The 20,828-nt window shown below is 37.7% G+C and overlaps 2 protein-coding genes across 2 annotated transcripts; both read left to right on the forward strand.

The window, feature by feature from the left end:
- The first annotated feature begins 1,765 nt into the window (after window positions 1-1,765).
- LOC110045734 (tetratricopeptide repeat protein 1-like) lies at window positions 1,766-12,929 on the forward strand. Its single transcript, XM_020751357.2, has 8 exons — window positions 1,766-2,166; window positions 6,059-6,119; window positions 7,321-7,433; window positions 9,990-10,026; window positions 10,594-10,683; window positions 10,987-11,045; window positions 11,430-11,484; window positions 12,413-12,929. Exons 1-8 carry the CDS (start codon window positions 1,792-1,794, stop codon window positions 12,526-12,528), a joined length of 906 nt encoding a protein of 301 aa, XP_020607016.1. The 5' UTR covers window positions 1,766-1,791; the 3' UTR covers window positions 12,529-12,929.
- Window positions 12,930-16,086: 3,157 nt separating this feature from the next.
- LOC110045644 (G protein-coupled receptor 157-like) lies at window positions 16,087-20,694 on the forward strand. The gene is made up of 3 exons (XM_020751240.2): window positions 16,087-17,418; window positions 18,963-19,175; window positions 19,596-20,694. The coding sequence occupies exons 1-3, from the start codon at window positions 16,756-16,758 to the stop codon at window positions 19,773-19,775; spliced, it is 1,056 nt and encodes a 351-aa protein (XP_020606899.1). The 5' UTR covers window positions 16,087-16,755; the 3' UTR covers window positions 19,776-20,694.
- The last annotated feature ends 134 nt before the right edge of the window (window positions 20,695-20,828 follow it).

Raw genomic sequence — 20,828 nt, forward strand, 5'->3', positions numbered from 1 at the left:
GAAGGTGTTGCAATTCAAAACTCCCTGGAATAGTTTAATTCCAGTTTATACCCCATCTGTAAGTCTACATACAGCTTGTAAAAGGCTTCTTTCTTGTGAAGTCGGTGAGTTGTGTCTGAGGCTCAATATTCGCGTTGGGAAAATATATGCATTACAATCAGTATTAATTAGGATTTCGCTCCATGAATTAATGTGATATATGCTACGTCAGTACGCGAATCTCTTAAAGAGGCATATATACGTCAGTGAAGAAATTGACTTTCAGTACGTAGGTTTAGATTAGGAGCAAAGCTTATTATCAGTAGTTTTAACGTTCAGAAGACATCATCTTGACGTCACAGATCTGTATATCGAAACAGTTCAGTAATCTAAAATAATATCCAAATTAGCTGTTCGTAATCTGAAGTAATCTTACTCTCAATCTCCCCCACGTCTTTATATCGCAGTGTTCCTGTTTGCTTAATTAATATTTATTTACCTTTTTGGTGTCCACAGAGTTTCTATCTCAGAAAACTGTGATTATTTTGTGGTTTTCTTGAATTGAAGCCAATTTTTTTCATCCTGAAAAAAATGACTTAATGATTGATATAATGCAACATGATACCAAGTTTATAAGAGAGCTATGGTTTGTGAACTTCAGTATGTATACCATCTGCCAAAGATTTTATCTGTCCTGTGTTTGGCTTCAAATTTGCATACGACAATTTAAAGACACTTCATAGCATTTTTTTTTTTAAATTCTTGTCGGTAGCTGAAGAATGCCACACGATCTCTTCTTCTCTTCCTTTTTTCTATTTTTCAGACTCTACATTTTTCATCAAAGTTCTTTTAGTCATTTGAGTCAAGCGATATTGATTTTTCAGCATTTTCTTTGCACTGGAAGTCCTTGTAAGGGGGATTAAAAAGGTTACATTACAGAAATATGGAGAAAAAACTTTATTAACGTATTGTTCGTGATGTGCCCATTAACCCATTGCTCACGTTAACTTCATCATTTGTGACGTCAGCAACGCTTTACAAAGCCGAGTAGATGTATGTTTACCAAGCTGCATGTTCTGAATTCTCATCACGTCATGAACTGAATGCAGTGGTAAAACGTGCTCGACATGCTTCAATACTGCTGTGTCCTTATCTACAAGTCACGCACCTCGAATGGCTGTAATGTTCCTTGTCCATCACATTTGCATTCGGAGTCAACTGCTGTGTTCTTCCCAACATTTCCACTCCGATCACATGTCTTTTGCTTTCTTTCACACCCAGCTTTAATATAATACTTACAGTTTATGAGTTAGTATGAATCTGTCCTAGAAAAATTCCTTCCACTAGACCATAGAACGGACGAATTAGCAGTTAGTTTTTTTAAAATTTCACATATCTAACCACGATAAGTCTATATATTTTATATTTTCAAATTTCTGAGTGCTTTATTTTTATTCTTCTTTTTTAGATACATTTATATAGCACGGTGTTTTCATATGGCGTTATAGTCTCCTGTACGGATTCACCGTATGGTTTATAATTAATATTTTTATTTCTTTTTTTGCCATTACTGATTGTTAGTACAAATAAGTAATAAATAAAATAAATAAGTACAACACACTGGCTACGTATCATTGTTTCGTATCAATAGTTTATACTAAACTTGGGTAACATCTGTTTCTTCAACAAAATTTCTCTCGTGCAAACCGTGGGGTGCCGTAGGGGTAACTTCACATTCGCACGTGAACACTCGGGGATCCCACGAGATGCCCGTGGTATTCACAGGATAGACATCGACTCCATGACGAATATATGACGTACTATCTCATTTTCAATATGGCGTCCAACATGGACGAGGATTCTGAAGAACGAAAGAATTCTGTTAGCGAACTTTTGCGGAGGAAAGAGAGAAAAAACGAAGGAGATGTTGGGGAAGAATCAAAAACGGACAAAACTAGAGAGCAAAAGTATAAATTACTCGAAAACGCTAACATAGTCGAAGAAGTAATTGCTAATTTTTCCGGGGAGGATTCCGAAAGTCAAACATTTCAGGATGCTGTCGAAGAATTGAACGAGAAAATGGACTCTTGTGAGACATCACCGGGTGGAAATGAAAATGATGATGAGCTAAAACCAGAAGAGGAGGTGGCTGAAGAGCAAGAAAGACTGTCTCCTGAAGAAAAAGAGGTTTGATTAGTGTTATTGAGCTTAGTTAGACACTGTAGTTAGACACTGTAGATAATCGTGCGAATCTGAGCAGAGTACAGCTATATTAAGAAGGATTTAGACTACTGGTGATGTTAGAAATTATCTGAAAATTGCATCAGCATTTCGACAAGTGCAATGAGAAAGAAAATTTCAAATAGCATGGCAGTGTAAATCCGTCTAAATTTGGACTGCATTGCAAATTAAAAATTAAAGACATAAATTCCCTGCTCTCAGCAGTCAATCACAAGTTATGCAGTACTTTTGTAATCATATTTACCACAAAGTGTGCTATATTTGCTATAGAGTACTCTCTAGCCTGCATGCAGACATGCAGACATGCAACTTCCTTTCAGGGGTGAAAATTTGACATTCATGAAGTGCCTTTATTAACTAGCACGTAAGGATAACCTGACACAGTCATATGTTTATATACTGTGAGCAGTCTCTCTTTTGCTTGAAAATCCCTGAGGAAGAACCCAAAGAAGAATGCAGAACAAGTGAGTGGTTGTGAGTGTACGAGCTTGATATGCAAAGCCCTGAGCTGCAAATGAATCAGGCGGTAGATTAGATGAGTGAAAAGAGAGACTGCAATAGTTTCATACAGCATTTCTGAAGTTCGGCACTCTGGTGATGGAGTATTCTATTGGCCGTTCTATAAAGTTATGATGCGCATCTGTTACAGGGATTGGGAAGGCAAAACAGACAAATGAGCCTATGGCCCATGGCTTTGGAAAGTTATGGGCCATTTATAAAAAGTTTGAGCCATTAATAAGGTAAATAAATGGGCCATAAAATGATATGTGATTCTTGATTTCTGTAGTTTTATACTTTTTACTGGACTTCAAGCTCAGTTTAAGTGTACAGTTACAGAATAAAGCTAACACAAATTATATATTAACCTTTCATTGAGGTTAAACTATAAATTCTGAACTGGAACTGATTAAACTTAACACATCGAGTAGTCTGACATCAACATCGCTGAAACATGCCCAGTTTTAGATTTAGAGTGAAAAGTAATGTTACATTTATAACCTAAAACTTGAGCTATGAATGAACAGTACATAACACACCAGTAGCTCTCTAATAGTCAATGAAATGTTAACCAAAATTTTTTTCGTTCCTCAGAACTAGAAGGCTTAAACACTTCACCTTGGTCATTACTTTCAGGATCACAATTCGTTGTGGCGGACTCGGCATTCGTAGTTCAAAACGGTAACAATCTCTGAGTCTTTTCCAATTTCGCAACTTTCCCTTTCGGAGGCATATTATTTGGCTAATTGTAGCATGTAAAACATATTCAAATCAGCCAATTCTATCCGCCTTGAAAACAAAAAACACATGAATTGAGCAAGAACCTCGTTTGCGAGCAGAGTCCAAGTAACAGGTCTGGGGATGAAACAAAACAAACGCTTTTATAATGTCGATTAAAGAGCAAAGGCATCTGGATTTCTCCTGTGTTTATTTGTCATTACACTGAAAATTTTACAAATGAAAATCTTTTCCACAAAATAGTGTATATTTTACTTCCTGTTTCGCGGCCAGGGCGTGTTGTAGGCCGGTAGGTACTTTCATAATGCATCATTTCGTAGCTTTATGTGCCATATGCACATGGCGCACGGCCTTCCCAATCTCTGCTGTTAGTAACCTTTACATGTTTAAGTGACATGCAGCACACACCAAACTCAGAACATGTTAAGTTTGTCTCCTTCTGTTTGACTCCTGTGGCTTGCGACATTTGTACGTTTGCCATACTATTTTCAATTTAGATTTTTGGACCTTTTTATTAGTTTTATGCTTCATGCTTGTTTTTCTGTAATTTACCATGTGTTTTAGTGTAGTTTGCTTAATTAGCTCATTTCTGTTACAAGATACAATTTAAGGTTACTCCAAACCTTTGTGGGGCCACTTTTGCCAAATTTTCTTTTTTTCAAGCAAATTGTAGTTCATTATTTAAGGTAACATTTTCCAAAAAAAAAAAATGAAAATAAAATATTTAAATGCACGCGAGTTTGGGAGAAAAGAGACTTTTGTAATAAAAGTTAATTAACCGTCAAGGTGTCATAATGCCCGAAAGGCATGGACTCCTCAGCGTCCTTTTCGTAGTAAACGGCTTAATCCGGAGATCCTTTGTCAAATACTTTCAATGTTAGATTTCATGTCCGTCAAGAGTGACTCCTTGTAAACATGCTTTGGCAATTGCTCCTTAGTTTCTTTTTGTTTTGTTGCACATCACTTTCTTTCTGTTTTGCGCATTATCGTTGACTACCGACCTAAAACATGTGCGCCTAAGATGTGACTGTAACACTATCGCTTTCCCACGAAGCTCAAGTTTGCATACTGTGAATGCTAGGGGTTTTGTTATTTCATCGGCTGGCGGCTTTTTAAGGTTGACATCTCCCTCCGAGTAGACGTGACACATTTATAAATCTTTAGAAAGCAAAAAATTGCACTTGTTTTTTGAGAGTTTTAATCCCTCCTCTTTATATGAATTAAAAGGGTACGTAGAATCGATGGTTTTCCGTGAAATTTGGCCAGAACATTATTTTACTGATAGATAAGGAACAAAATCATGTTGGCGAATTCTTTTATTTTAAATACTTTTCTCATGGCGGACTCTAATGCAACACGTCATGCGAATTTTTCGATAGTGGAACTTGACAGATCTATAAAAAGGTAACCAAAAGAAATAAAAGAAAATACTGACACACTTTGAGAGATTGATTCTTTGTGATTAACACTGCTCAGTTATTTTGCATGAACGATTGCATTAAATTTGCCAGAATTTCAGTCGGTCAATTTGCCGTTTATGGCTTCTGTCACCTTAGGAAAGCAATCTGCAAAACAGAAGATAATTTTATTGAATTCTACATTTCATAACCCTTCTATTGATATGTAATTTGTGGGGGATTCCTTGAAAACCTCATATGCGATTTTTTCTGGAGGACACCTGCAAAGGTTTGGAGTAACCTTAAGCTCTCCATTTGCCCTCTCCATTCCGTACAAGTTGGTTACTGGCATTCAGGTGATGCTAGGTCTGATTAATGCTGTTGCAAGTAATGTTGCTCCTTATCTTGGATACCATGTTTATCTTTGTCTTGCTTGGCTCAAGATTTCACAAGGTTCCTTAACGCTTGCACAGAAACAAACCTCAGATACTGATGGCTGCTCTCCTTGAGTAATAAAAGCTTCTTTGCTGTTGAACCACTCATCACATTTCACCAGATACAGCTTTGGGTGATTTGCGCAAAAAATTGAGAAAAAAATGGGCAGAGCTGTCAATTAAAGATTGATGCGCAGCCAGGATGAGACATAATCAAAATTACTTTTTTGAAATTTTTTAGCCAGCGAACGTTTTCATCGTAATTTTGATTATAACTGTCAATGCTGTATGAAACTATTGTAGTCTCTCTTTTCACTCATCTTCCAATGCCTATGCTACTTGCGGCTCGTGGCTTCACCACTCGCATGTCACACCTGCACGCTCACTTGTTTTGCGTTCTTCCCTTGGATTTTCAAGCAAAAGAGAGGCTGCTTGCAGCTTAAGATGTTGATAACTACTGCCTTTGTTAGGACAATTTCTTCAAAAAAGACTCTACATGTAGATACATGTTGCTTTAACAGCTCCCTACTGCATCTGAGCATAGTATCATGCTTATGGTTATGCTTGTGGACTAGTGAAAACCAACCTTAATCCTGCTCCAGCATCCTGCTATTTCTTAAAACTAGGGGAATTCACTTTCTTACTGGCCAGCAACTCCTCTGAGCTCTTCCCTTCCTTTTTTACAGCTCATTTTAGTGTTATTTTCAAGAAGTGCATTTAGAAGAGTAATAATAATCTTTTGTGATCAGACATTTTATTTTTTTATGAAAGGAAAGAAGGACACAGGCACTAGATTATAAAGCCAAAGGCAATGACTACTTTAAGAGATCTGGTAAGCAAAATACTAACTGTTATATAATTATCACTTTTTGTTTTATTTTGATCCCTTTACTCTTACATGTAACTCCCTATTCCTAACCCCCTTACAGACAACTCACTTTAAAAGACAACTTTTACAAATTATAAACAGTTACCCTGAGTGCAACAAAAACCAATATTGTGTACTATTTACCCAAAAATTCCAGACAATTCAGTCAGAGTGTAAATGGAAAGACAAATTTGGCTTGACTGACGTGGAATTTTCGAACTAAACAGAATGTCTTGAAAGGTAGTTCAAACTTGTCCTGGACTCTTTCAGTAAATTGGGGATTTCTGAGTAAATGTTAAGTTGCCAAACTGAATGTAACTTACAATACCATCAGGGATTTTTGCTTACCATTTTCACACACCAAACCGGCTTCTCTGTGTAAATGGTAAACAATCCAGATTTCCAACTTGCCCTTTGGGCAAGCGGTAACATGTACATGAATACTAGCCCAGCAGCCATTTTCACTAGCCCCCCAAAAATGTTCACACTAGCACAATTAATTGTGAATAATTAAGAATTAAGATCAAAACAATGAATTAAATTGTTCTCTTACAGTACTTTTTTAATTTGAATTTTACTCCTAAAAAAACTTCATTTGCTCATCAAGTAAAAGAATCCACCAGCTCAACTGCAAAATCCACAAGCCTCAGGCTACCCGACTTTCTCTGCACACTGTCATCTTACATTTGTAGTTATACACATGTTGTGCATGTAACTGTTAGCCTTGGGCAAGTTGTAGTACTGTACGTGTCCTTCCAGGGACCAGCAAGATTGGAGAGAGACCTTGGTTTTGTGTGAAGCTTATATTTTTAAATACTGCATAGTTTTGAAAGTCTATTTCCCACTTATTGCTGGCAGCATCTTTATGGGTCAAAAAAATGGAATACAGAAAATATATCAATATACAACATGTACTGCTATAACGAAGGTGTTTTGTTTTGAAACCCCCCACCCCATTGGAAGTTCTAGTTCAACTTCATACTTACATGTATCTTTAGAACTTTTTCTTTTTGTAACCTCCCTTTCCCTGGTTATTTCAAAGTAGTTGGGGCAAGTAGAGATACATGTGCATGCATTTCATGGATCTACACATGATTATTGGACTAAATATGTTCCAAGTGTATAGTCATTATCCTGACTTTGATATTATTCTGTTTTGATTTAGAATATCCTGAAGCTAAAGAGTTATACACAAATGCAATAATGATCTGTCCAAATGATTTTGCTAAGGAAAAATCTGTATTCCATGCAAACAGAGCAGCTTGTCTAGTCAAAATGGTATGAGAAATGTTTTTACCACATGCATGTTACTAGGTTCCTCACATTACAAGTACACTGTAACTACAGACCGGCTTCATTTATAGATGTGAATTCTCTCTTGCAAGATCATACTTTTTAAAGTTACATGTACATGTACTATGATTTGTCAAATATTCCATTGAATATTTCTCCTCCCCCCGAAACATTTGCCATACAGAAATATGTTAATAAAGAAAATGAAATGACTTCCACTCCATTAACAAAAGTCTTAATCTCTTATTCCCTAGGAATTTAAGAGCGGTCATTGCCCGAGGAAGACTAGTGCAAAATGAAAAAAAATCGAAAATCTGCAAAAATGGCCAGAATGTAGCTCTAGTGGAACTATTTACATGTAATATATATATAAAAAAATTATTCTTACTAAGTTCAATAAGTGAGATTTTTTAACTCTCCCTGAACCATTTTATCGATCAGAATACAGTGACATGAAATGAGGATTTTTGAGCCCAGTACCACTTCCAGTTGGGGTTGTCAAATTTCCTTGTTTAAGGTGGCGGAACACAGTTTTGATACCTGTGTTTCAATCTCCTTTTTCTCTAAAACGCTTGATCCTTTAGTCACCAAAAATAGCTACACGCAAGTTAACAACACAAACTTCGGATTTTTGATAGCTAGGCTGACGTATGTGCCATTGCCAAAACATGAATAAATATAAACAGGCCTTCAAAATCAGTCCTGTTTCTTTGCAGAAAATCTAGTCGTTAGATTTTCTTTTTCATTTGCTTGCAACAAGATTGTAACAATGCTCACAAGTTAGCACTATTTTAATAATGGTTAAACAGAGGGATCTTTAATTATCACTTGTAGAAGTTTAACTAGAATATCTAGAATCGCATCTGTCAATTTTCAATTTTTTTCCATATTTCAGTTACTTGTTTTCTAAAGTATTTTCGGGCCAAACTTCGTAAAATTCTATCGAGTGGTTCTGAAGAAATAGGCGTATTTCTAAGAAAGCTATTCTGCATTCAATCGCAATTTTTTGCCTTACTATGCATGCGCTGCATTGCACTGGGTTCTTTCGGTAAAAAAGAAAAATCTGAGAATTGCTGGGTTCTTTGCATTGTTACCTTTTCTAACATACGTTTTTGATAAAAGAGTAAAGCCATAAATACACTTTGTTCAATTATGAAGAAAAAAAAAGTGCAGATAGCGAGGGCATTGACCAAATAAAATAATTGCTGTATCGACGCCAAGGTTGCTTTGTGTAATCCTTGTGCGTGCGCTGAATGGCATTAGCAAGAGCATGCGCGGAAATTGTGTTCGGCCACTTTAAGTTGCCCAAAAATTTTGTTGCAAATATTTCAAGAACAAGGGTGCTCATTCTTTGGCTTCTATTTTTATGATACCATGTCATGTATCAAGTTGTTTATTTCTGCTTGCAATTTAGCCAGTTTTAGTCACACCAAAATCAGTAAAATAAGCCAAAAACTAAAAATAATATAATTAAAAAAAATTTTTAAAAAATTTTTAAAAAATTCTTGTCTGTACAGCCAAATTATTTAATATATAACATTCAAATTGTTAAGCAATCTATCATCTTTTGAATAATAATAATAATTGTATTTATCTGTTTGAATAATATCTTTTTGTTTATTTGTTGGTAATTTTGAAGTCATGTGCAAGTGAATATGCAAAATATCATATATTTGAACTGTGGAGAAAGATACATGTATGAAGACATGATTGATCATCACAGTTATGTACAAAACTTAAGCAGCTGTGAAATTAACGCCTGAAAAGAAATTCAGGCCTGAATTTTTTTCAGGCGTTAATTTCACAACTGCTTAAGTTGTGTGTATAACTGCGATGATCAATCATGTCTTCATATCTTTCTCTGCACTTCAAATATATGACATTTCGTATATTCACTTGCATTCTTCACCATCTACAGGTATATTACAAACTCACAATGTGACCAGCTCCCAGTTGGCTTGATAGCTCAGTTGGTAGCGCACTGCACCGGTATCGCAGAGGTCATGGGTGCAAATCCTGTTCAGGCCTGAATTTTTTTCAGGCATTAATTTCACGACTGCTTAAGTTGTGTATATAACTGCGATGATCTATCAAGTCTTTGAAGTCATGTGTTGTAAACAACTCAGGCCTTGAAAACTGATGTGAGAGCTGCTGGTGTGCACCTCAAAAAAATCTGATTGAACTTAGGGTAATTTTTTTCAAAAAAATTGGAATGCATGTACAGTATAGTTCCACTAGACCTACATTCTGGCTGAGTTTGAGGATTTTCAATTGTTTGTCATTTTGCACCCCTCAAGGCAATATTGAGATGGTTGCTCTTAAGTGACTGTTCATTTAAAGACATGTTTCCCCATAGTCTGAGATTGACAACAGAAGACATGCAAAGTGTTATTTTTAAAAAGTGAGATGCTCATCTACAGTTATATTGTGTATATATACCAACTGATGCTGACTGCAAGTGTTATTAATGTCCATATCATTTTATGCTCTACCCGCTTAAATTGGGACTTACTCTGAAGTTGTTGACTTAATTATTTGTAGGACCAACATAAAGAGGCAATAGATGACTGCACAAAAGGTACATGGTAGAGATTACTGATTATGGATTTCTAAGTTGAAAATTCCCATGAGTTTCTCCTTTACAACTTCAATGAACTCAGTGTATTGTAATTATTCTTCTTACAACTTGATATTTCTTCTGTAACACTTCTTGGCTGTAGTATGGATTTACCTGCTTGTGCTTGTTCATTGATACAGTAGCAGGCAAATGTAAGTTGACAGTCTCTTTCAAGTCAAGGATCAAGACTCAATACACAATACTTGATTCTTATGAGAATCGAGTATCAGGAATCAATTAGTGAGAATTGAGTCAAGAATAAAGTCTTGTGAGATCAAGAAAATAATGATTGAGCTTGTCTCTTCAGTGATTCCTTGAAAGACTACATGTTATTGAGCTACATTGTTACCGACTGTAACTCATAGAGAATGCTATCAAGAGTCTATACTCAGTCCTTGTGAGTATCGAGTATGGAGTGACAACTAATATTTGTTCGGTACTGTAGCCTAGTGACTATACATGTATGTAACTACCTGGATAATTTCCTAGCCACTAAGCCTTAGCATTTATTTGCTTTTCGTTCTCTAGCCCTGGACCTTAACCCGGAATACCTTAAAGTGAGACTTAGAAGAGCTCAATGCTTTGAACATGAGGACAGATTGGAAGAGGCTTTGGAGGGTAAAACTTAAAGAAGTTCTCACCTGCTTACAACTTTGATAAAACATAAAACATACATGTACATGTATAAGTGTCACCTCACTTGTATACCAACTGAAACGATATTTTCATGTTTTAGGGGTTGTGCTATGCATATAATGCAGGATGATAATGCATCATGATAATGATGTTAATTGAATTATCTGAGGAACTGTGATAAAGCAGAAAATAGCAATCTTTTAGGAAAAAGTAAAGATTCATGGCTATATTAATGTAGACAATTCCCACTCATTTGTTATTTAAATTTCTCATCCATGTTATAAGATTACCAGAAAGTGTTTGATGCAGATCGCTCTTCTCATGTGGCCAGAGAAGCTCTGATGGTAAGTGAAGAAATACTGTAGGTAGTAGATTCTTATGCTACAATACATGTATCATTTGGGGATTATAGAATAGTTAGTTGTCAGAATGAAGAGCCGAATCGTACATGTGTTGTGTAGTGTCTGTGACATGAGTGTGTATTTGTGAATTCAGTGGCGGATCTAGGGCCCCCCCTTATTTCATGTAAAAAAAGATAAAATCACAGAAGGAAGAAAAGTCGGCAAGGCAAGCAAAAAAAAAAACCGCTGTCCCGCACCCCCTCCTTAGCTCAAGGTCTGGATCCGCCACTGGTGATACTTGTTTCATAGGTGGTGTACATGTAGCAGACACATGCATGGTTCATAAATTGTTCTGTGTTTTATTATTGTTTTATTTTCTTTATGCAGAGACTACCTGAAGAAATCAAGGTCAAGCACGAGAAAATGAAAGAGGAAATGATAGGTCTGTATAAGACAAATATCACCAGTTGTTAATTTACAATACTTTCCCATGCTACATGCACGTATCAATTTCAACAATTTTGATATATTTTTTCTTGAAAAAAGACAGTAGTTACAAAATTTGCAGTACCAAGTTTTTAAATTATTTTCGGGATATTCGGGAAATGATAGGTCTGTGTAAGACAAATATCACCAGTTGTTAATTTACAATACTTTCCCATGCTACATGCACGTATCAATTTCAACAATTTTGATATATTTTTTCTTGAAAAAAGACAGTAGTTACAAAATTTGCAGTACCAAGTTTTTAAATTATTTTGGGGATATTCGGGAAATGATAGGTTTGTATAAGACAAATATCACCAGTTGTTAATTTACAATACTTTCCCATGCTACATGCACGTATCAATTTCAACAATTTTGATATATTTTTTCTTGAAAAAAGACAGTGGTTACAAAATTTGCAGCACCAAGTTTTTAAATTATTTTCGGGATATTCGGGGAAATGATAGGTCTGTATTTACTAGAGGATAAATATTTAGTTGTTAATTTACAATACTTCCCCATGCTACCTGCACATACATGTATCAATTCCAACAAGTTTTTATTTTTATTTTTATCATTTTTTTTTCAAAAGAGTAGTTACAAAATTTGCAGTGTCGAGTTTTTAAACTATTTTTGCGATATTCGGGATATACATGTACATTTCTTGGGTCCAAAATCTGAATAATCCTGGAGAGTGATTAACATGACTGTATGCGACAAGTCTTGTTAGCAAGATTCCCTCAGCTAGGGTGCAAAAAAAAAAACAAAACAAAGGAAAACAAAAACAGCCTTCAATACTGTATGGTGAATGTTTTGAGAGGTACATTTAGTTTCATTTTTGAGGTAGCTATACTTATTTTCATGTTGTTTCCACTTTTGCTCAGGAAAACTTAAAGATCTGGGGAATGTTTTCCTACGACCCTTCGGCTTGTCCACGGACAATTTCAAACTTCAACAAGATCCGAGTTCTGGAGGGTATTCTATTAATTTCCAAAAGTAAAATGGAATGACTGCAAACTTGAAGAAACAGCGGACTCTAAATGGTCTTACATGTAATCCCAGTGTACAAATTTGAAATTATTATCAATACCTGCTGTACTAAGGATGAGGTTTAATGGGTTATCAAGGAAGCACAGCAGCATTTAGCTGCAGTTATTCAGCCACGGCGCACTGAGACCTCGCGCTAAAGAATTATGCTACTGACAATAGGTCGCGTTCGCACACAGTCACTTCTAATCAATGAGACTGAGTCAAGTATGATGGTAGAGGAATACCGCTTACAGTAGGTTAAAAAGCTCAAATAAGTTAAAAAATGAAATGTTGTATCGCAGTCTATGCTATCAAAATTTAAGTAATTATCTAAGCGTTCAGTTCCAATAAAAACAGACATCATAAAATGAAGCACCTGTTGCCAAGTAACTTACTGCTGTGGCTATTACCTGAAATGTCTGCGCACCGTATGAAAATGATGCGTGTCCTTTCTTGAATCTTTACTTTGTAATCTTACCTTAACTCTCATAAGCAAAGGGAGCTATATTGTACATCAGTTGTCCATGTATGGCAACCCTGGTTCCAGTGGTTTTCTCTTTTTCTGTGAACTTTGTTATAGATATATACCTGCTAAGTGACGTTTCTGCTTCAAATGCCAACGTGAAACGATCCGGTTGTGATTTTGTCACTTCAGAGTGGACAAAAGATGTGATCCCCCAAAAGAAAACTATTGTAATGTTTTACTCAGATTGAAAGATAACTAATGGAAAACAAGGAACAATATGAACTTTGTGAAACGTGCAAAGTGCACACAAAAAATTTGGTGCCCCAGTAAATACAGCCCTTTTATTTTATGTAGCGAAAAGGGTGAGGGGATGGTTCCCTAGGGAAGAGTTTGATAAATGTCTGGAAACACGGTTTGCTTGTTTGTTTGTATTTTCTTAACCATTGATGGGTAAGAAGCCTTTCCAATTAAATGTCTTTCCTTTGACACTTCAGGGTCTATTTGGGGTGGTGTGTTGAGTATCCCTAAAAGCCTTAACGATATAGTCAGTATATAAGTACAGACTACATGGCCAGGTAGCGCTTGATCTGCGAAAAACTCTCACGAAAGCATTAGCTTTCCTGTTTGGTTTTAAAAAGGTGGTTTGTTTTCTGCCTAATTAACGTAAGGGGTAATTGCGCTGTCGATCGAAAGTGCGCCCCTGGTTGTTTCACCTCTGTTATCACGTGCGTGCTCCTCAGTATGGTCTCGCGCGCTCCTCGCCCCCCAGGATTTCGCGCGGCCATTTCTTTCTCGCAGTTTTCTTTCGCGTCACGCACGACGGACTAAGCGAAAGAGGGACTACTCGTAGTCTAAAACGTCTAAGGTAACCTATACCTATTATTGTCTATTTTGTTGTTGGTTTTGATGCAGAGGTTGCCAAAAAAAAAAGTATGGACATTGAACTTTGATCAGTCGCATTGATACTTACACGTGATTAGTGCATAGGAACACACCTGTTTTTTTAAATTCAAGTGGAATCTTGCGAGAGAGATCAATCAGAACATATTTTCGTTCTGCATTTGCTTATGCCTTTTTATGATCGTAAAATGACGCTCAATGCAGGGTCCACTATATTTGAAATGAAAATGAAGGAGACTGCCTCGAATGTAGACGTTCCCTGGGCTAGTCACACAATCTTTTGTTCAGTCACTGGTTTCAGCGTAGCTCGGTGGTGCGACAAGAACTGTTACGAGAACAGAGTTCGAACCACTGAATGTAACTCAGCTTTTTTCTGTTTGAAGGACCACAGTGCAAACTACAACACATATAAGCTAATTTAGTGGTAAGAATATAATACGAAACACCGAACAGTAGGAAAGCAGGAAAATTATAAAATACAAGTCCATTGAAACAAAATAAATTTAAAAAAAGACAGTGACAAAAGACATTATTTTAAGCAAAGAATGAAACTTATAAAATAACTAGTTGTATATGTGTGACATTATTGATACTAGAAATGACAGCCGGAACATTGCGCATGCCCGGGACCAACATTGTTGCACGAACCCGGCCAAACGACTACAACATCATGCAACATCCACAAATTCGAATTCCATTTTCAAATTCGAGCCAACAACACCCAACATGTCGCAACACGTAGCAACAGGGTGGCCAAACGTGCGCAACATGTTGCTTCCAGCAATATTAAGCGTTGTGATATGTTGCGTTGAAATGTTGTGATCGTTTGGCTGGGGCTTAAGGAAACCTTGGGCTTACCTTGGGCTTACCTTGGGCTTACCTTGGGCTTACCTTGGGCTTACCTTGGGCTTACCTTGGGCTTACCTGGGCGGTTTGGGCAAGCAGAATCAATGGGAATCAAAAAACCATGCTATGAAGCACAATCGCTTTCTAATTAATTTTTTACTTCTTTCTTTCTTCTTGGTTTTCTTTAACTGAGTTTTGAGTTCACGGTTCTGGCATCTGATTAAGTTGCTTTGCATAATAAACCCTTGAACGTGTCTTTCAGCACATCATTTTATCACTGAGTCTTGATATAACGGGGCTCCTTTAGCTGCCTTAGCACTGATTGCTTTTACCTTTTCAATTGTAGCTTCATTAATGTACTGACTCCCAAAGGCAGAGCTTCCTGCCAGTTCAAGTTATCAAACGTCTTTTCATCGCAGACTCGAAAGACATCTTCAAACTTCTTAACACCATCCTTAAAACGAAAGCTGGAAATATTTTCCGAAAAATCACACAGTCAGTCAGGGCGATAGGCCGGTTCCAAATAAGTTAGGCAGAAGAACCACAAAAGATTCGGTGCTGTTACGTTTTCTTATTTGGGTATTGATCACAGTACCCTGGGTGCAAAAGGAATTATTTTCCCAAGCTCACACATCGCCACACCTTGGAAAAAATTCCTCTTGCATTCCTCATAACCCAGATAACTTTTTCTTGTTCTTTTTCCTCGACCAGTGGGTTTTCTGTTTATTTAAGGAAACTTTAGAGATTTTGACCATTTTTTAACACCTTCATGCGCTAAGGTGAATTGCCTCTTTGACTTTACGTATTATTAGAACCTCTTATTTATCTTCTACTCAGGAGAGGGATTGCTGTCGGAATTAAATTCTTTCTTCAGAGTTTGATCGGCGAAAAGGTGGGAGGGCATAAGTGACAAAATGCTCAGCTTTAATGTCGAGGTGGGTCAAACTTTGTAACTAAAAAGTAAGTGAAAAGTACAAGTAAATGCCTGGTAGAGCGATCTAAATGCCAGTCTAGACCGGATTAGCTGAATTTCGTGGTTCTCAGTCCTTGCGAGACGCGGCCATATAGCAACACGGGTCGTAACACGGCAGTTTTAGGTAGTTTGCCCAATAGTCCACTGGACAAAACTATGGTATAAAATAAAAACTCCGCGTGTCAATCTTCCGCAAAGGACATTTTTATAATGCATGGCGTCTCTCTCCTCTGCAGAGGCCTCTTTCGTGCTGCCTTGTTGACCGTAGGCTGGTAGTTCGGAGGCTGGGGACAAGCTTCTGCCGAGGAGAGAGGTCGAACGAGGAAACAACCAATGACCGCATGACACTCAGTGGTTGTCAGTAATCATTTGATCAGCTTTCAGAAAAGTTACCATTATCGAAAGGTCTGTGATCAATGTACTAATGATATTGGACTTTTATACTCTATCTTCAAGTTCAACCGTGGCGCGAAATTTCACGAAAACTAAATACAGTTGGGAAAGTGATAAATCTGACAATGAATAAGCTTAGAAACGATATGTGAACATATGTAGGTTGATGAAATACCTGTCTCGGCCGATCCTTGACTATCGTGCCGAGAGCGTCCTGTCAAAGGGCATGTTTTTATTCAACGCGTTGTTTTACGATTTGATTCGCCTTTTAATAAGCAATTTAAAATAATAAGAGTTTCTAATACTATAGTTTCTTGGTAGTTTACCTTGGGCGTCAGCAAAGTATTTTTCTTCCCTAACTTTTCAATGTTCTTGGCGATTAATACAGTATTTGTTATTTACGATTTTAACGCGTGACTAACATGTAAAAATCATCAGGTCAGGTCACACTTTAGTGCGAGTGAGCAGCGAGGAATAAATAAACCGTATTCTGGACCTTATAAATGATTGTGGCACCATATGATATATATGATTATCATCGTTGAAGCTAAAGGTTTAATTACGTGTATTAAAATCGACGAGAACAGGTCACGCTTCCGAACATAGTTCAATTTCACAGCATGGACGCGTTTTTCGAGGCGAATTTCTCCGACTTGGCCAACGAACCAACACTTCTAGGAAACACGCTAAATCACTCAAGTATTGCAAAGGGAAGCTTAAATAAGGCCTTATCTACCACGACAGCTTCACTGTCAATAGCTGGAACGTTGGCAATATTTGCTACCTTCTGGATGTGGCCTGATTTGAGAACGAATTCACGCCGAATGATCGTGTTTATATCTGTTGGCGATTTTTTAGTAGCTGGAGCAAATATTGTAGGCCTATGGGGAACCAGTCCAGGGCCAAGCGTCGGTTGCCGAATTCAAGCAGCAGTCGGAGCGATCGCCCTTCTATTTTCTTTCTTCTGGACCGTCTATTTGTCGTTATATTTTTATTTGATTATCTGCAGAGGGATTTCATTGGAACGGGAAAAGCGGGTCTTAAGGTTATTTCACGTGACGGCATTGGGAATTCCTCTGACGATTGCAATGATATGCTTAGCGTTGGAGGGATTTGGGTATGCAGGAAACGTGTGTTCATCTGGCTGGTGTTGGATCTCAAATGATCAAGCCTGGTGGATGATGGTGTTATGGATGTGCGTTACTGGAAAGGCATGGGAAATGATAGCTTATATTACCATTCCTATATTCTACGTGTTGGTGAAGACGCACATACGGCGACAGGTATTTAAAATAGTTTAGGGCTATGAACTGTAGTTTTTGTGGGGATTGAACAATATTGAAAGGGAAGAAGTCATGTGCATGCGGGGGTGTGGGGGTGGAGGACCTAACATTCTTAGTGCCGGTTGTCATGTGACATTGTCATATTTCAGATTAAAAATTTACGTTTCCTTCTGTGGTTTTAGTTTAACCATATATAAGGTCCTGTAAAAAATTACGTTCTGCAAAGTTGTAGCTCGCCAGGATACGTCGTTTGGCAATATATAGAACACGTTTAAATTTCAAAGCTTTTTCTTTGTGTGACTTAAAAATGGCGAGAGCGCTGTCACGTAGGTCAAAAGTAGTAATTTAGATGCGTCGAAGTTTGTCGTAGCCTGTCCCCGAGGCACCACCCCCTGCTTCGTCGATTTTTTGCTCTCGCTCCAATTTACGCGCAATTTAAATTTACGCATAATTTTCCTATCGATATCTTTCTGCGGTTTTAGTTTAACCAGATATGAGGTCCTGTAAACAATTACGCTCTACAAAGTTGTAGCTCTACAGGATAAGTCATTTGGCAATACATGTAGAGAGAACACGTTTAAATTTCAAAGCTTTTACGTTGCGTGACTTAAAAATAACGAGAAGGCTGTCACGTAGGTCAAAAGATAAACGATGAAGTGGTAATTTAGATGCGGCGAAGTCCTGTGATAATACCTTGTCGTAGCCTGTGTAGCAAGCGTTCCCCTAGGCACCAACCCCTGCTTCGTCGATGTTTTGCTCTTGCTTCAAAATTTACGCGCGGCCAGAATGCGGAAAAGTTCTTCGTAAGGGAACGTTTGCTACGCAGGCTAAACTTGTCGTTGCAATGGCAACACTGAGCAAACTCCGTGACAGATGGTTCTGTAACTCTAAGGCCGGCATATTCGGAAACAGGCTACGTACCCCAAAGCATACGTCCGGACTTTTAGAAGTTTAATTCAAATTTTCAGTTTGGAAACTTGTCAGTCAATCATATCATATATGGGAGGAGTTGTGTTGTTCCAGAAAGTATCCATTCTCCGCTGTTTAACTGAAGTAATGTAAAAATGGAGAAAGTTCATGTGAATGATGGTTCTTCCCTTTATTCTCTGATAATCAAGGGAAATTAGGTACTAGTAACGATGTTGTTCCTGGAAACACATCCTGGCACTGGGAAAGAAATGTTTAGAATGGCTATGGAATGTCTGTAGAATGACCATGTTCAGATATCGTAAGGTCTGCTTTGAAATCCTGGCGCTTCCAGAATAAAGTTGTCCGGCCTCTGAGAAGCCTCTTATTCAGACGTTTTTAAAACTTGTCACGCGACGCGGGGGAGGGAAAGATTGCGTGACTAGTCCAACGAGCATCTGCACAAGAGACTAGCCTCTGAATGACTAGAAAAACGTTGACAGACCTTAATTAAAACATGCAGTTGAAGTCTTGGTGACTGCCACTTTAGAATCTGTTTTGAACAAAAATTGAAATCTTTGAGATCAACTGAAATCTGATTCAAGTGATGTGGACAGTTTGTGCTTTTGATTCTTTAGGTGAGCGCTGGATTTTTGCCAGGCAGTCCTTTTATAACAGTGAGATCTGTGGAGGTAGCAAAGAGGGCAGATCAAAAGTTAATACTCATTCCTGTAGTCTTTATACTGGTGCACATCTGGGGGACTATAAGGTTTTTCCGCTTTCTAGCTTGTTTGCCAGATTGTCAGAACACTGGTCCCAGCCATGCCCTGCAAGTCCTCGTCATACTTCAGGTAACTGTTGGACCATTTTACCTTATGTGCAAGGCTTAGTTTAATTTATGATATACGTGGCACTTCTTTAGTAACAAAATTGTCTGGAGCAGTCAGATCTGTCCCCTGCTCTCTGCCATACCCTCCAGACCTTTCCCCCTGTCATGGTACGGTAGAGTGAAAACTTTGATTTATTCTCCCTGAGAAAAAAAAAACACTTCAAACACTTTCAAAATCTGATATATGAAAACCTTAGTACACTGTAGGTCCCTCACTGGACACTTTGTTAGGAGATCTAGCTAGAGTAGCATGTGATTTTAAAGGTGACAATTTCAAATTTAAAAGATCCTGCAAAGATCAAAATCCATCATTTAATAACTTTCACAAAGATTATGCAATAGTAGAAATCTTTCACGTTCCCCAAATTTGCTTTTGTTTCAGGGCATTGGAGACAACAGCCAGGGTTTTGCCAATTTCCTCCTGTTTTGCTTCTTTTCTAAGAAGATAAGAGAAAGGTTCCAGCAACTTTGTGGTCGTCACCAGCGAATTTTTTTCAACTCTGTAGAGGAAGATCCACTGCTTCGGAGTACAAATTCGTATGGTAGCATAGATTATAAATAAATTTACTCTAATTTTTTTAGGTTGTTTTCTAAAAAAAAAAATCGAAAACATTGTCTTTGTGTTTCTATCGATTTTATAAAATAATTGAGACGCTACGCGAGCTCTGATTGGTCCATAGAGTTCCATATCTATGTTCTATTGTACAGGTAAACACTAGCCTGCGAACAGGCTCCCAGTGAGCTCTGTCCCCGCCCCGATCGCTCCGCTCTCCGAATTCTTCTGTTTCGCGCTTGCCGAATGTTTTTTTCCGTCCTCACCGGGAGCCCGTTCGCAGGCTAGTAAACACATGGTTCCCGATATGGCAACTCTACCCGGGAACTAGGGAACTCGGAACACTAGCGATAACAATTGTAATAAACAGTTTCGGTTTACATCGGCCGACTTGTCAATAACACGAAGAGATTTTACGCTTGAGTTAAGAAATTAAGGAAGTGTTAAGCGCTATTCAGTGCTTTCCATGGTCTTTGGAGGACGAAGTGACTGCAGCTAGGCTAGACTGATCGATTTGCGTTGACAAAAAAGCAAGGAAAAGATTTCTTTTGAATTAATTAATATTAAGCTTATCAGTAGTTGAGTTTAAGCGAGTTTTAAGCAATAGTTTTCATTGTTGCTGGCAAAATACATGGAAACACGTACTTCAATTCATAGCCTTCAAAATAAAGAAATAAATTCTAAATTAATTTCGGGGCCAGCATTTCTGCAACCAACCTTAATTCCAGTCCCAAAGGTCCGCGCAAAACGTTTGAAAGTTATCGCTGAACTCTTCGCCAAGGGCACTCAGTATCCTTCATCAACAAATATAAAAGAGAAGATGGAGGGTAACTAAGACACATAATCCTACATATATATTTTTTATGGTGTTGTATTTAAAATGTTTATGTACAATAAATAAAGCCCGAAAAAAACAGCTTCGAAAAAACGGGTGTCAAATTACACTTTTTCCTCCCAATAACGACCGCCTCTTTGCAACAGCCTCTTTCCTCTTGCTCTGTCCCCAAACTGGCCGTTGTGGAGTGGTTCGACTGTATATGCTCATCGTTGACTGAGATGATT

The sequence above is a fragment of the Orbicella faveolata genome, unplaced genomic scaffold (assembly GCF_042242905.1).
Source record: "Orbicella faveolata isolate gen_17 unplaced genomic scaffold, um_ofav_v1 contig_1, whole genome shotgun sequence".
NCBI lineage: Eukaryota > Metazoa > Cnidaria > Anthozoa > Scleractinia > Merulinidae > Orbicella > Orbicella faveolata.